At 41.9% G+C, this 16,095-nt stretch overlaps 1 protein-coding gene across 7 annotated transcripts in view; it reads left to right on the top strand.

Annotated features, from left to right (window-relative positions):
* Window positions 1-1,548: 1,548 nt before the first annotated feature.
* The window catches only part of Ubn2 (ubinuclein 2), a 74,941-nt gene continuing 60,394 nt past the window's right edge, over window positions 1,549-16,095 (top strand). For 5 of the 7 annotated variants that reach the window (XM_075953539.1, XM_075953534.1, XM_075953537.1 and 2 more), the window contains exons 1-3: window positions 1,549-2,291; window positions 8,544-8,636; window positions 13,641-13,742. In XM_075953539.1, coding sequence (XP_075809654.1) covers window positions 1,863-2,291; window positions 8,544-8,636; window positions 13,641-13,742 — 624 coding nt within the window. In that variant the 5' untranslated portion in view covers window positions 1,549-1,862. Of the gene's footprint in view, window positions 2,292-2,364; window positions 2,875-8,543; window positions 8,637-13,640; window positions 13,743-16,095 lie in introns of those variants that run through there. The other 2 variants (XM_075953535.1, XM_075953540.1) reach the window with 2 other exon arrangements.

Below are 16,095 nucleotides of genomic sequence, written 5' to 3' on the forward strand. Positions count from 1 at the left end.
TTGTAGCTACTGAACACAGGTATAGAGTTCACTTTGCAGCTCAATTGGAGCTGGAATAGAGAATGATACAACAAAAAGTGTTTCGGAAACATTAATTGCCCTATTGTAAGACTGGCAGAAATAGAGTCTGGGGACAGAAAGGTCATTTAAGTGCCTCAGTCCAAAATAAGAGATCTCAATCAAAATTGGGGGTGGTGGCGGAAGGAATGTTGTAGGTAAAGCATGGTGTCAAGGAAATAATACAGCATTTTAGAGCTAGAAGAGATTTGTTTCTTCTTTCCTTTTTTTCTTCCTCCTCCTTTTCAGACAAAGTCTCCCAGCTCTGGCTGGCGTGGAACTCACTAAGTCCACTAGGCGGGCCTTGTATCATAGAGTTCCACCTGAGTCTGGAGTGCCACACACTTTTAAGCATTTGGGAGGCAGAGGCAGGAGAATCTCAGTGAGTTCGAGGCCAGCCTGGTCTACAGAGTGAGTTCCAGGACAGCCAGGACTGTTACACAGAGAAACCCTGCCAGCAAAAACCAAAAAGAGGTGCTAGTTGGGCTGGAGCTGGTTATGTAGACTGTGTTGAAGTCGCACAGCCTGCCTCTTCCTGTGCCTCCACGCCTGTATTAGAATGAGGAGGAACTTTCGGGATGAACATTCCATCATCAAATGGCGCATCTTTGGAAAGGAACAGAATTCTGAGTCAATACCAGCCTGTTAAAAAAAATGATGTCACTTTGACTCAGCTCCTCAACATCTAATACAGCTAAGGCAATTAACAAGCTTGGGTTTCCTTGAGGATGTGGAAAACAAAAGTCTTCAAATTCACTTTCTACTGAATAGATTAAAACGGTCAGTAATTCTCATCCTTTAAAATCCGAATCACAATTCGGTTCCCATGGGTATAACAGCGAAGCCTAATCAGCGCTCCTTCTCACTCAGAAATGAGCCTCAAAGTCGTCATCCACCTCCCCCCGAGAACGAGTCTCCTAAAATAACAACAAACTCTGCTAAGACGTTCAAGTCTTCACGAACTGTTCGTTTGCCAGTTCAATTTCCCAACCGCTGCGCGTCACCGAGAGTCTCCCCGCCGTGCGCAAAGCGGCTGGGGAGAAGTGTAGGCGGCGGCGGTGTGGGAGGCAGCGTGGCGCCCGCGGGAGGGGTCTGGGGCGAGTCTAGTCTTTGCCTTTCTACCCTGGACACCTCTGGCGACTGGGCACCGGGCGGGCAGGATCAGGGGCTAGGCCGCGAGTCCCTCACCCTTTCCAGGGTCCACCCGGAGTCCTCAGCTGACAACCCTGCTTCCCGGGGCCGAGAGCCAAAGGCCGTCGACGAGCGGGACGCGGCGCCATGTCTGGGTCGTTCCCAGGCACATCGCAACGCTCACCCTGAGGGATCCGCGAGCGCGCCTCGGTTTCCGGGCGAACAGAGGAAATCACTCCGGGAACCCCAAACCCCTCCTTCGAAGCCAAAGCAGAAATAGCGTCTCCGTTGCTACGGAGACAGGGCCACATGTGACGTCACTTCCGCCGAGCTGTCGGCACTCCAGACTGTTGGGAGGAAAACTGAGCAACAGCCACGACTGTGGACGCGAGCGTCTCCGGTGTGCGCATGCGCCCGCTCAGCGGCCTGCTTCTATTTATGTGGGGGACCCAACATGGCGGCTGCGGCGACCCTGGCGATGGCGGTGGAGCTCATCAGAACGTAGTAGCGGGGACAGGGACCCGGTTCGCACTCACGGTGGCGTCCGTGGAGGCGGCTGAGGGTGCTGGAGGGAAGAAAAGCGACGGAGAGCGGAAGGAAAGGCGGGCAGGCACGCCGTGCAGGGTCGAGGCGAGAGCCGGCTCGAGCGAGCGCCGAGGGCCAGAACAGTGGGGATGGCGGAGCCGCGCAGAGTCGCGTTCATTAGCCTGTCACCGGTGAGGCGGCGCGAGGCCGACTTCGCGGGCGCCGAGCGCGAGCCCCCCCGCCTGGAGCCGCCGCAGCCGTACCGCGAGCCGGCCCGGGCGGAGTCGGCCCCCCGCGCTGACGCGCAGCACCCGGCGCGCGACAAGCCGCTCCCCCAGCGCGAGGTCAGCCGCGCCGAGCCGCCCATGGCGCTGCAGCGCGAGCCCCCGCGGCCCGAGCCGCCGCCGCCGCCGCTGTCCCTGCAGACCGCCCCGCCGCGGGACTCGGCTGCCCGGGCGGAGCCGCCGCCGCGACCGCCGAAGGAGACGGTTCGCCTGGAGCTGGTGCTCAAGGACCCCACGGACGAAAGCTGCGTGGAGTTCAGCTACCCGGAGCTGCTGCTGTGCGGAGAACAACGGGTACAGAGGGTCCCTCCCTCCCGGCCGCCCCACAGCCCGGGTGCCTCCGGACCGGCCGCCTGCCCGGGCTGCTCTGCACTTCGCTCACCCCGGGGGTGGGGTGGCGGGGGCCGGGCGGCTAGACGGGGCGGGAGCTGTGCGGCTCGGCCCACCTGGGTGGCCGAGGCTGCCCCTTCCACACCGCGCCGAGCCGGTTTTCCTCTGCACCTTTCGAAACCTCAGCTTTTTTTTTTCCCTCCTTTTCCTTTCTGTTCCCCACACCAAATCCCGAGGCCCCGCGAGCCGGGCGGCTAGCTTCTTGTGGCACTCCATCTGTCGTTCCGGTAGAAGGGAAGCGAAAAAACCTTGGGGGACACGCCCCCCGGTCTGAAGCGGAGAGATTGTGTGACCCCTTCTCGGCTCATCCTCATCCTTCCTCAACCCAGCTGTACCGGGCGCCAGGGCTGCTGAGATGGGCTCGTGGCCGGGTGGTTTATTTTCCTTGATTGAAGGGGATTTAAGAGAATTTAAACATTTTCAGAAACTAAAGATTCCACCTTAGGAATGAAAAAGTGGATTCGTTAATGTGGTTGCACTCGTGTTGGTAAATATTGTTAGCTTTGTGTGTGTGTTGAGTTTGTTCATATTGTCTTTGAATGGAAAGGTCTCCTGTCTTACTCGGTGGCTGTCTAATCATATTATTTGAGTGTTATTATTAGTTCGAATCGGGGTTATTTGTCCGGTGTAGTCTTTTGGAGAGTGATGGGAAAAACGTTGGCTTTGAATTTATATAAAAAAGAAAAACAGGAAAATACATAGGTATGCCTTTGAGGAAAGCGCTGAACAATGGGGATTAGGACAGCGGTTTGCCGGTGACTGTAATTTTTATTGTTGTGGGTTGGTGATCTTTAGGAGGGAGGAGGTGGGAAAGAGACAGAGGCAGACAGACATACAATTGTCCTCTAGTTTAGCGACTATGCTCTTTATTAGGCTGGGCTTTCTAGCAGGTCTAATGGACTCCATAATTCATTAGTATCTTTCATCAACTATCTTTGTTATTGCAATGAAGGACTCTTAATCAAAAGTCTCACGTTGAAAAAATATCATTAGCCTGTGTTCATTTTGTATCATAATCCTCTGATGGCTAGTTATAAGTATTGTTGTGCAGCCATCATTATTAAATGTTTTCAGACAAAATGAAATTTGGGGGGTAGTGACCATTTTGGTCACTTTCACATAACATTTTGTTCTGTAGACTCCATTCAGAGCTCTGTTTTGTTTTTGTTTTTAAGAGACAGGGTTTCTCTGTAGCTTTGGAGCCTGTCCTGGAACTGGCTCTTGTAGTCCAGGCTGGCCTCGAACTCACAGAGATCCGCCTGCCTCTGCCTCCCGAGTGCTGGGATTAAAGGAGTGCGCCACCACTGCCCGACCAGAGCTCTTTAAAAAAAAAAAGTCATTTTTTAGTCTTAATTTGAAGCATTTTTCAAAGAAATTATATTTGACTTGTTAGTATAAGGGGTTCGGTTTTTATAATTTGCTAAGTTACAGATTCAAAACATTTTGTAGATGAGCTTGCTAGTTTGTGACCTCAGCGCTCTGGAGGCTGGGGTTAGAAGGATGGAGAGTTCAGGGCCACATTAGTGAGACCCTGACTCAAAAGACCAGAACTGGGTGACAAAATGGCTCAGCAGGTAAAGGCACTTGCTGCCAAGCCTGAAGACCTGAGTTCCATCCCCAGGACCCCCATGGTGGAAGGAGAGAACCATTATCCTCTGCAGGGTGTACATATACACACACAAATAAGTGTAACAAAACGGCAGGACAAAAACCATCTTTAGGTAAAAATACTTAATGCTAGTTAGTGTTTTGTCATTGTGCAAACACTGTAGAAAGTACGTTCACTTAACCTGGGTGGGATTTTTTGTTTGCTTGCTTTAGTTTTGCTTTTTTGAGACAGGGTTTCTCTGTGTAGCAGTTTTATCCAGGAAATCACTCTGTAGATGAGGCTGGACTACCACTTTAGATCCATCTGACTTTACCTCCCCAGTGCTGGGATCAAAGGTGTTGGATACCACGCCCAGCTAACCTAGGTGTTTTAACCACCTATATAGTTAGCTATACGGTACTTAACCATTTAACCTGCTATTTAGTTAGACTCTGTGGTATTTATCATTGTGTATGTGATCTTTCCCCGAACCTGAAAGCATGGTACATGGCTATACTTTCATGTTTTAAGAGACAGATAAATTGGTCTTAATTTTTGTGTTTGTTTCATATATATTATCAATTTAGGGATCTAGTGATCCAGATTTCTCATTATATATTCAAGCATATATCTTTTGTAATTCCACAAAAGAATTTATCCTGGTGTTTGTTTTTTGTTTTGTTGGGTTTTTTCTTTTTTTTAATTTTATTTTTTATTTTTATTTTTTGTTGTTGGTCTTTGGAGAGGGTGTCTCTGTATATCCCTGGTTGCCCTGGAACTTGCTCTGTAGACCAGGTTGTTACTCTGTTTCAGGTTGTTATTCTTTTGTTTTGTTTTTTAATGCTGTATACTTTTGTAGCAGGAGTTTGCTACTGTTTCCTATGATTAGTCCTACTTGATATATTTATTACCTACTAATGTATAAATAACACCTTTGTAAATGAATTGTGATGGCTCCATAAAGGGAAATCCTAGAAGAGTGACCAGTTGGAATGCAAAAGAGCATTAGAATGTCTAGAAAGTGGGAAGCCCCAAATTTCCTCCTCTAGGAAGTCTTTCATTTTATTTTTCCAATGCTGAGAATCACGCCAAGGGTCAGTGATATGCTAGATCATTGACAGGACTCCAAGTCTACCTCTGTCTTTGTTTTGAGACAAGATAATTTTAAGTTGCTTAAGCTGGCCTTGACTTCATGATCTTGCTGTTTTAGCTTTCTGAGTAGCTGGGATTACTGGTCTGTATACCACCAGGCCTGACGCAGATTAATTTTATTTTTGGAGTTATAATCTTTCCAAAATAATTTTAATTTTGAATTACTGGAAGTGAATAATGTACCTGTAGTAGGCTAAGCAGAATTAGAAGAAAAAGTCTCCAGATTTTTTAAATAGCTGTATGTTTGTGAACAAGATTTGTTAACTGAAAGTTGGTAGCTGTGGACTGTTGAAAATGTTCTGTGTAAATACCATCTGTACTGGGGTGCATTTAAATAAGCCCCTTCAGACCTGCTAAATTAAGAGTGCAATCCCAATTAGTGGAAATACAGTTGGAGTTTTTCTGTATTTATGAGGAAAAGCATATTTTGGCTAACTCTAAAAAGCAAAATCACCTTGCATATTAGGTCAGCCCTTTTCCTTGCTCTCTTTGTGGTATTATGATATAATTATGGTAGTTTAGGTGGTTCTGAGACATTGGAATCATTCCTATCCTGAAAGATTAGTTTGTTCGCCATTGCTGGAGAAAGTGCATTGTGGAGTAAGTTTTGGACTTTATAAATACATAAGAGAAAAAAGCTCAGTTCTTAGCAAACCAAGAATCAGATAACCTGAGCACCTATTTTGAGAACATAATGAGTTAAATATTTCCTATGAAGAGAAAAACAAGCGATAATGATGGTGATGTAACTGTACTGTTACAGACTTCTGTGCTATTCGGTTGCTTGTCACTTGCATATGTTGGATAAGACCTTTGAAAGATTTGAACATGCTACTGAGATCAAAGGAGAAAACCATTGCATTGATTTTACTCATAGATAGCTGATAGTTTGAAATTTGTTTCACCTGGCGGGGGTGGGGTGGGGTAGGGGATTGTACTTAAGGTCTCACTGTGTAGGCCAGGTTTGCCTCAAACTTCTGTCAGACTTCTTGCCTCAGCTTCCTGAGTGCTTGGACTGCAGGCATTAAAGGTAAAGGAGAAGTGAGTTTATTTTAATTTTATGGACCACATGTAAACAAGAGATAGATTTCAATGCCTGTGTAAAATAACACAAAATATTTTAGATTAAACTGGGCATGGTATACTCATGATACTGAGGCAGGATTGTGAGTTTTGAGGTCTAGACTGTAGTGAAATCCTGTCTTGAAAAAAATTCTAGAATAACATTTAAAGGTGAGATAGAGAAATGGCTGAAGGTTTAAGGAAACTAGCTGCTCTTCCAAAGGACACAGGTTCAATTCTCAGCACTCACATGGCAGTTCACAACTGTAACTCCAGTTCTGGGGATTTGTCATCCTCACACATGTGCAGGCAAAACCCCAATGTACATAAAAAAATAAAAATCTTTTTTTTAAAAAAAGTGATTCTTAGTAAAAATTTGTGTTTGTATTTGCATATATAAAATAAGTCAGCAAGTGAAAGGCTCTGAGTTCAATAAAACTGTCATAAAATCCTGATCATACTAATAAGGATTTAGTATTTGAACTACTCAGTGGTGGGAGGGGATAGTTTATGACAACAGATACTGATTGCTTGCATCAGTGCCAGGGGACTGCTGTGCCCCCAATGTAGCAGTTTTACTCCTTACCAGTCTCACTTTGCTAGTTTGTTTTCAATTGGTTTTTTTAATATTTTTTATTCATAATGCCAATTAGGAGAAGATATTCTCTAAATATTTATTATTACATTTAGAAATTCTAAAATCAACTCCTTAAAATCTAAGGAGTTCCCCCCTCTTTTATTTTGATATGCTGGGAAGGATGAAACCTCTCTTTATCCATGTTTCCCTGTCTTGTTTTAGGCTGATTATGTGTATTGGTCTTTCTATCTAGGATGAAACACCTTAGTACTAAATTCAGGTCTTTGTCTTGGTTGTAATATACTTTTAATTATTTGAAGCTGCTTCATCAGGTTAAAAAAATGAATCCTCAGGACTTTAATCCAAGGAGGCAGAGGCGGGAGGATCTCTGTGAGTTCAAGGCCAGTCTGGTCAACAAAGTGAGTTTGAGAACAGCCAGGGCTTACACACAAAGAAACCCTGTCTTTAAAAAACAAAACAAACAAAAACCCCTGTTAAAATTTACTTTGAGAGGGGTATGGTTGTACATAGTTTAGTCGCACAGGAGAGAGAATCAGAAGGATCTCTGAGTTCGAGGCTAGCCTGATCTAACTAAGTTCCAGGTCATTCCAGGCTTCATAGTAAGACCCTGTCACCAAAAACAAAACAAAACAAAAATCAAAAGAAGCAAACAACAAAACCAAATTTACTTTCAAAGTAAATTTTCTGAAATTGGATAAAAATTGTATTTCTTTAAAAGTAGCTCTGCCTTTTAAAACATATATATATATATTTATATATAAATAAAACATAACTGCTGTAACAGCACTTCAGGTCAGAGCAAGCCTGGCAACCTGAGTTCAATCCCCAGAATCCACAGAAAGGTACAAGGAGGGAATCAACTACACAAAGTTGCCCTGTGACCTCCACGTGTGTGCACTTCTCCACCCCCTCCATCATGCAGCACATAATAATAATAATACATTAAAAGTTTTTTGAAAACATAGTAAAGTCAAGAAAGGATACAGTTTTATCTGTTTTGGCGAGTGGCTGGTGAATATAGGATCCTTGGTCATAGTGTGTGAGTGTGTCTGTTTTAAAGTGTATTTTAGAATGGCGTTTTATTCTACACTGTTAGTAGGAAGCCATGGTCAGCTATTGCATTTTTTTTTTTAGCTTTGTCTTTTCCTTGAATGGATATCCATTGACAGGAGACAGGCAATATAAAAAGTTATTGATTCTAAGTCTCAGCAGAAAGCCAGGGTCCCTTGCAGATACTTAAGTAATAACTTGTAAGCATATGATGAATCTTGATTCTCTAATAATTTGGATACCTTTTTAGGGCTATCCATGGCTGAATCAGTTAGCTCTTGGGGATAATATCAAAATAAAATTCATATTTTCATTTTTACCTGTGTTGGACTAGGGAGAGATTGCTTTATTTGGGATGGGATGGTCATGTGGTTATTTTGCAAGTGGAGTCAGTTTTGATGTTGGAATTCTTAGTACAGTGTGTGTAAGTCTATCAACTGCAGATACTTTCCTTCTGTGAGCTATCATTTAAAAAAAAAAGATTGCTTTTAATACTTTTAACCTATTTATGTTCATTGAAATTTAAAGGTAGATTCCAGTCTGGAAAATAATACAATGGATGTAGTTATAGAATATATAGTACTGAATATCTATTTGATATGCTACTTATTTATACTGAACTGTAGTTGATATGTGATTAGTATATGGCAGTCTAGTTGAAGTAGTTGTAATACTTCTGTTTCTTTCCCCATTTCCTTTGAATCAGAAGAAGCTTGTTCATGCAGAAGACCCATTTGATGATGAGCATAAGGAGAGGCAAGAAGTGGAAATGTTGGCTAAGAAGTTTGAAATGAAATATGTGAGTATAGTGTTCACCTCAGTCATTTTACCCTATTGGCCTGATTTCTTTGTGCAGTTAGTTGGGAGGGCCTATAAATAGCAACTGCTTACTTATCTTGATCTCACAAATTGAAGCTGAATGAATGGTTTTGACAGCCAGACAGATTTACTGGTGTGACTGACGGTGTTAGTAGGCTGCATTCATTATAGCCCTTCTAGAATCTAGGCAGTTTGCTTAACAAATCTCACAATAAAAGGCGATAATGTAAGAAATATTTACTGTATCTCACAGATGAACAAAGGAGGCTTTAAGCCCACATGGTCAGGAACAGGCAGCACATCCAGCTCTGCTGCAGCTCTAACCCTGTTCCGCTCCTCCTCGGTGGGGAACTGTTCTCTTGGTGTAGCAGTTCATCACCCTTCCTTCCTTTTAAGAGAATCACTATGAAACTTTTTTGTGTTATATTTACCGTAAGTCGTGTATATCCTGTTTATATGCAACAACACATTAGTTCTTATTTTAATAGAAAATATATAAATATTATAAAAATATAGGTTTTTTTTTTTTGTTGTTGTTGTTGTTGTTTTTTTCGAGACAGGGTTTCTCTGTGGTTTTGGGGCCTGTCCTGGAACTAGCTCTGTAGACCAGGCTGGTCTCGAACTCACAGAGATCCGCCTGCCTCTGCCTCCCGAGTGCTGGGATTAAAGGTGTGCGCCACCATCGCCCGGCTAAAAATATAGTTTTTATATAGTATTTTTTCTCCAATTTTTAGTATAAATAGCCATAGAAAGCTCCTATTCCTATGCCCCTAAGGCTTTAACTACTCTTGGCACTTTAACACCTGAGTGAGTGGAGAATGAGGCTTCTGTTCTGGTTCCTCTCTGAGCATAAGAAATACTTCACAGATGGCCAGGCAGTGGTGGCACACGCCTTTAATCCCAGCACTTGGGAGGCAGAGGCAGGTGGATCTCTGAGAGTTAGAGACCAGCCTGATCTACCAGAGCTAGTTCCAGGACAGGCTCCAAACCCACAGAGAAACCCTGTCTCGAAAAAAAATAAAATAAAATAAAAATAAAAAAATAAATAATTATATTGATTGATTTAAATAATTTCATACATTCTGATGAGTGATTTCACAACACAATCAATTGTGAAATACTTTCAACAGTCCCCTTGGGTATGATAGTGGGAAGTAGATATTGTAAAAACCTGCAATCATTTTAAGAATTATATCACTCATTGGTGAGCCATAACTCCTGAGAAGTTAGGGTACTTGGGGAGCTTCCCCAGGTCTGTTTTTCCTCCATTTTTCTTATACATGGTCCCTAGGACTCAGCTTGATAAAGTTTTGGAAAAAGTTTGGGCAAAGTTTTAAAGATCATTACAAAATGAATTCTACTCATAAAACACAGATTCCAGTGAATTTAGTATAGAGTAACATTGGTCTGCAACTAGACTGGATGTGGTGGCTCTCTGTGAGTTCAAACTGGTCTACATCACAAGCTCCAGGACATTCGGAGCTACATAGAGAGACTCTGTCTTTCAAAACAGAACAAAAGGGGGCTGGAGAGATGGCTCAAAGGTTAAGAGCATTGCCTGCTCTTCCAAAGGTCCTGAGTTCAATTCCCAGCAACCACATGGTGGCTCACAACCATCTATAAGGAGATCTGGCGCCCTCCTCTGGCATGCGGGCATACATGGAATGTTGTATACATAATAACTAAATAAATCTTTAAAAAAAAACTGTATGCCTTTTTATTGGAAGGTTGAAATCAGCATGGATATAAAAAGGCGCAATTGTAGAGGGCTTTGGTACAAGTTGAGAAACTATAATTATAAACAGGGTGTTTTCTTCTGGTTGTAAAACTTGAATCTTATGAATTAATGTCCTGCTTGCTCTGTCTGCCATAAGTGATCAGTGAATGTCACTTATTGTCACAATGGCAGTGGGGGTCCAGTGCTAGGAATGTCTTGTTTGTGTTTCAGCTTACTAATGTTGTAATCGCACATTGGCCTGAGATACTGATTATCAGGTTAAGTCAGTACTAGTGACTCAGTAATAGCCTGAGTCATTGTGGAGTGCTTGGACAAGGAGCTTTAAAGAGGGCTCTTCATTTTTGATGGAGCAAAATGGAAGTTTTGTTGTGTAACAACCCTAGCTGTCCTGGAACTGGATTTGTAGAGCAGGCTGGCCTTGAACTGACAGAGATCCACCTGCTTCTGTCTCCAATACTGGGATTAAAGTCGTGTGCCCCCCATACCTGACTCAAAATGGAAGATTTTAAGAATTTATTTCCATACAAATCTGATTTTTATAAGGTCTACTTGATGTGTAAATTGCACAGTATAAAAGGATTTAGAAAATCATGGAGTGAGGCTGATTGTATTGCAGGAATAGTCTCCTGAAAAAGAGAATGACTCACAATAGGTATGTGTAGAAGAGAGGACACATTGCCAGTCTGTCATGAGTTCCTTTAGGTAATATTTTAATGTTTTAAATTCACAGTGTATATGCTCCTTTTGGGCATCTGTTGAATATGTTGTTCCAAGACAGACATGATGCTACATGCCTGTAATCTTAGTATTTGAATGCTGAGGTAGGGAAAACAAGTTTTAAGAACAACCTAGGCTACATAGCAAGTTCCAGCTGTGGGAATGGAATTAGAGATGTGTGTAAATTGCCTTGTGGGTGATAGAATCAAACCTCTGCAAGAGCAACAAGTGCTCTTAACTGCTGAACCATCTCTGTTCAGCTACCTGTTTTTAAATTTAAATTTAATTTTAAATTTAAAATATGTACTTTTTGCAGTGTGTGTTTGGGCACACACATGCGCATCACATGTGTGGATGTCAGAGGAAAACTATCTTTTTTCTCTTTCTATGTAGGTCTTGGGGATCAAGCTTTGTTTTCTGGTTTGGCAGCAAATGCCTTTACCACTGAGCCATCACTGTTGGCCCTCAGAAGTTTAATGAATATTCTTAATGCTGTTTCTGTGAATAACCCGAGTTGTAAATAAGATTTAACAAATTGCTTTTCTTATTCTCTGTATTTACAGTCTTTTGCCATATTGGTTTTTCAATGATCAGTAGCATTGAATGGTTATGCCATAGTTGATAAGATTTATAGCTATGCCATTTGATGCTGTTATAGGTAGAATTTTTGGTGAGATTACAAATTAATATTATAGTCAAGGCTTTAGTTAATTCTTTTTGATAACCTCTTTAAGATTCACATTTAAAATGAAAAGAATTGACACCTTTTTAATAGCACTACAATTCTGCTCCGTTGAGCACTAACAACAATCATTTTTAGTTGGAATAAGCTGATAACCTTGATATACATGCTCCTAAATTAATTACCAATAAGATGTTTGTTCTTTTGTATTTGCTCATCACATACAGACTGTGCTGTTTGTTTTTTTCTGTTTGTTTGTTTGGCTTTGGTTTTTCTGTTTGTTTTTCAGGACAGGGTTTCTTTGTAGCTTTTGGAGCCTGTCCTGCAACTAGCTCTGTAGACCAGGCTGGCCTCAGACTCACAGAGATCCACTTGCCTCTGCCTCACGAGGACTGGGATTAAAGGCGTGCACCACCACTGCCCGGCTTGATTTGATTTCTTCAGGCAAATTGTTGTCACATAGTTGTACTTTCTTCCCCTGCTCTGAAAGTATTCTTTGAGCAGAAAAGAGTGGTTATGATTTTAATTAGTGTCCTAGAGAAAATTTTCAAACTCAGACTGAGCTGTGAGAGGCAGCAGGATTCATTGAGGAGTAAGAGGCCATATACAGTGAAAGCCTGAGGAAAGATGAGCACATGCGCTTAGGACAGGAATTTCAATGGACTAAAAGCTCATGTCAGAAAATTATAAAAGAAAGGTAGGTAGGCAGTCACGTTTAACATGCAGAAAGCCTTTTGTCTTGTAATAAGGCTGTTTCTGAGGCAGGAGATTATAGAAAGTGGTATTTTTTAAATAGTCATTAGATGTGGTAATGGTAAACTTAAGGGAAATGAGACAAACCAAGGAATTGAATACATTTGGGTCAAAACAGCTTTTTAGACCGGACAGAATGAGAAGGAAGCTGGAGGTGTGACTCAACTTTTAAACAAAGTCTCTCAAGAGAGACTTGAAGTAGAAATACTAATTCTTGAAGCAGAAATAATCTTGGTTTTACTCCAACTCTGGCAAAAATTAAAATGGAGAGATTGAGAAGGAAGGTAGAGAAAAAGAAAATAAAAACAATGACAGACTTTGAGGTCAAAATTATTAAAGTATCATTTAACTACAGCTTAACAGTTTTGGTTGTTTCAGTGTCAGTATATATGCCAAACAGCACTTAGATAGAATTACCTTTGGAAGTTATCCTGAAGGGAGTGCACTGCCTTAGAGGCATTGCTCATTATTCCAATGTAGCCCTTTTCTCCCTCAAGCACCATTTTTTTTTTTGCATTTAGTTTTTATTAAAGATACATTGCATTAAATGTATCAATCTTGGGTCTGGGTTGATAGCTCAGAGGTTAAGAGCACTGACTGCTCTTCCAGAGGTCGTCAGTTTTCCAACAACCACATGGTGGCTCACAGCCATCTATAATGAAGTATAGTGCCCTCTTCTGGTGTGTAGGCATGTAGGTAGAACACTATATAAATAAATTTTTTAAAAATGTATCAATCTTTAAACATTTAATTTGCATTGAAGGCCACACTGTGAGAACATATTCCTTTCATCCTTTCTGTAAAGCCCACTGTGGCTTAGAAGGAACATGTGTAGGCCCTTGTCAACAGTTTCATCTTCCTCTTCTTCCTTTTCGTGCATTCCTTTCCTCTATCCCTGACTACAAAGAGAAACAGGATGGGGAGATGGTGCAGGGATGCTTAAAAATCATAGTTGGATTTAAATCTGTAAATGTGAATATCCAGAAGGTTTCTCTACTAAAATTAATGTGAATTCTTCTACTAGGTCTTTTCTTAAATTTATGGAAAGAGTACAGGTATTGAATAAATCTGATGTATTTATTTCTTCTTTGCAGGGTGGGAAAGCCCGTAAACACCGGAAGGATCGGCTACAAGATTTAATTGATATAGGCTTTGGCTATGATGAAACAGATCCATTTATTGATAACTCAGAGGCTGTGAGTAGTATATCTTTAATATAGCAGTAAGCTCTTGGCAGTAGAAGTCAAGACAAAGTAACTTAAAATATTTCAACATATTTTTATTTGTGCCTTTTAAAGCTGTTTTTATAGCTTGAAGTTTTTTTTTAAAAAAATACTATAGATTTACATTTTTTAATGTTGACTTGTTCATGGTAAGTTGTTACTATATTGCTATCATAGGCCAGGTTTTGGCAAACTATCTCTAAAGGACCATGTGGTAAATATTTTAGACTGTGGCCATCTGGTATCTGTTACAGCTATTTTCCTACTGTGGCATGTGAACAGTCATAGAGACTATATAAGTGAATTAATGTGGCAGTGTTAAAAGTAAACTTTACTGATAGACTGTGAAATTTAAACTCATGTAATTTTCATGCATCATAAAATACTTAATCTGATGTTTTTCCTACCACTTAAAAAACGCAGAATTCATTTCTGGCAGTTGGGGTAACAAAACTGTTAGGCTGAGCTAGGCCAGCAAGTTCTGATTTGCCAATAAAGTAGTAGACCATTACATGTAGCTTTCTGTGTTTTCAGGTCCTGTGAGAATCTTTGAGACTAATAGTTGCTTATTTTCAGGTGCATAGTTAGCATTAATTCCTGGAGAAATCATTGTTCCTTGCCCAAACTGAGAAATAATTTTTGTTTATTTGTTTGGTTTGGTTTTTCTAGTTTGGGTTTCTCTGTGTAGTCCTGGCTGTCCTGTAATTCACAGAGATTCACCTGCCTCTGCCTCCTGAGTGCTGGGATTAAAAGCGTGAGCCACTGTCACCCAGCAAGAAGTAAAGTTTTAAAAAAGATAAAAGCATAGTGTTGTACACTGCAGTCCCAGTGTGGTAAAGTAGACACAGAGAAATCAGAAGCTCAAGATTATTCTTGAGTACATAGCAAATTGAGGGCATTCTGGGACCTGTTTGATATATGGGACTCTGTTTTTGAACACGAGCACACTGCTGGGCAGTGGTGGCACACACCTTTAATTCCCACGTTCAGGGGGCAGAGGCAAGCAGATCTCTGAGTTCAAGACCTGATGGGGGAGTGTCATATATCAATCTGTTGATTTTATTGGTTAAGCAATAAAGAAACTGCTAGGCCCATTTGATAGGCCCACCCTTAGGTGGGTGGAGTAAACAGAATAGAAGGCTGGGAGAAAGAAGCTGAGTCAGAGAGTCGCCATGATTTTCCCACTCCAGGCAGATGCAGGTTAAGATCATTCCTGGTAAGCCAGCTCGTGGGCTACAGCAGATTATTAGAAATGGGCTAGTCCAGGTGCGAGAGCTAGCCTAGAAGAGGCTAGATAATGTAGTAATATGAGCGGCCGCGGGGCTGCGTCCCCAACACCCCAGCCGCCTGCCCGGCTAGCTTTACCCGAAATAATTACACAGACACTGTATTCTTTTAAACACTGCTTTGGCCCATTCCTATCTAGCCTCTTCTAGGCTAATTCTCACATCCCGATCAACCCATCTCTAATAATCTGTGAGCACCGGTCTTACCGGGAAGATTCTAGCCTAAGTCCATCCTGGGTCGGAGCTGGGGCATGGCGTCTCTCTGAAGCTTCTGCTCCGGAGAGGAGAGCTGCGGAGTCTGACCTCACTTCTTCCTCTTCCTCCCAGCGTTCTGTTCTGTTTACTCCTCCCACCTATCTCCTAACCAATGAGAGCCAAGCAGTTTCTTTTTATTTAACCAATGAGCTTCCTCCATCAAGATAAAAATGGGCCAAGCAGTGTTTAAAAGAATACAGTTTCGGTGTAATTATTTCGGGTAAAGCTAGTCGGGTGGCAGGACACAGCCCCTCGTGGGTGGGTGGGTGCCAGGGACACAGCCCCGCTGCCCCTATTACAACAAAGGCCAATCTGGTCTACAGAGTGAGTTCCAGGATAGCCAAAGAAAAAGAAAAGCTAAACAAAAACCATGAGCACAAATGCACACATTGTCAATAGACACACATAAGTACATCACTGACACAAGTACCTGCACTTTCTTACGCATAAGCACAGTCACTAATACACATATAAGTACATATATGGGAAAAGGAATAGAGTTCTAACCAAATGCTGAAAATAGTTACATTAAGTTTAGTCAAGGATGGAAAATATTGATATGCTTGTCTTAACTTTTAAAAATTTTTATTATTCATGTGTGTGTATGTGCTCAAGGAGATCAGTGAGGTGTGAGCTTTTTGAAACTGGAGTTCTAGAAAGTTATGAGCTGCCTGATGTGGGTGCCATGGATTGAATTTGGGTTTTTTCTAAGAACAATATGTGTTTTTAACCACTGAGCCATTTCTCCAGCCCCCTGATATGCTTGTCCTAACTACGATTTATTG

Source organism: Microtus pennsylvanicus, chromosome 19 (assembly GCF_037038515.1).
Source record: "Microtus pennsylvanicus isolate mMicPen1 chromosome 19, mMicPen1.hap1, whole genome shotgun sequence".
In the NCBI taxonomy this organism is placed as follows: Eukaryota; Metazoa; Chordata; class Mammalia; order Rodentia; family Cricetidae; genus Microtus; species Microtus pennsylvanicus.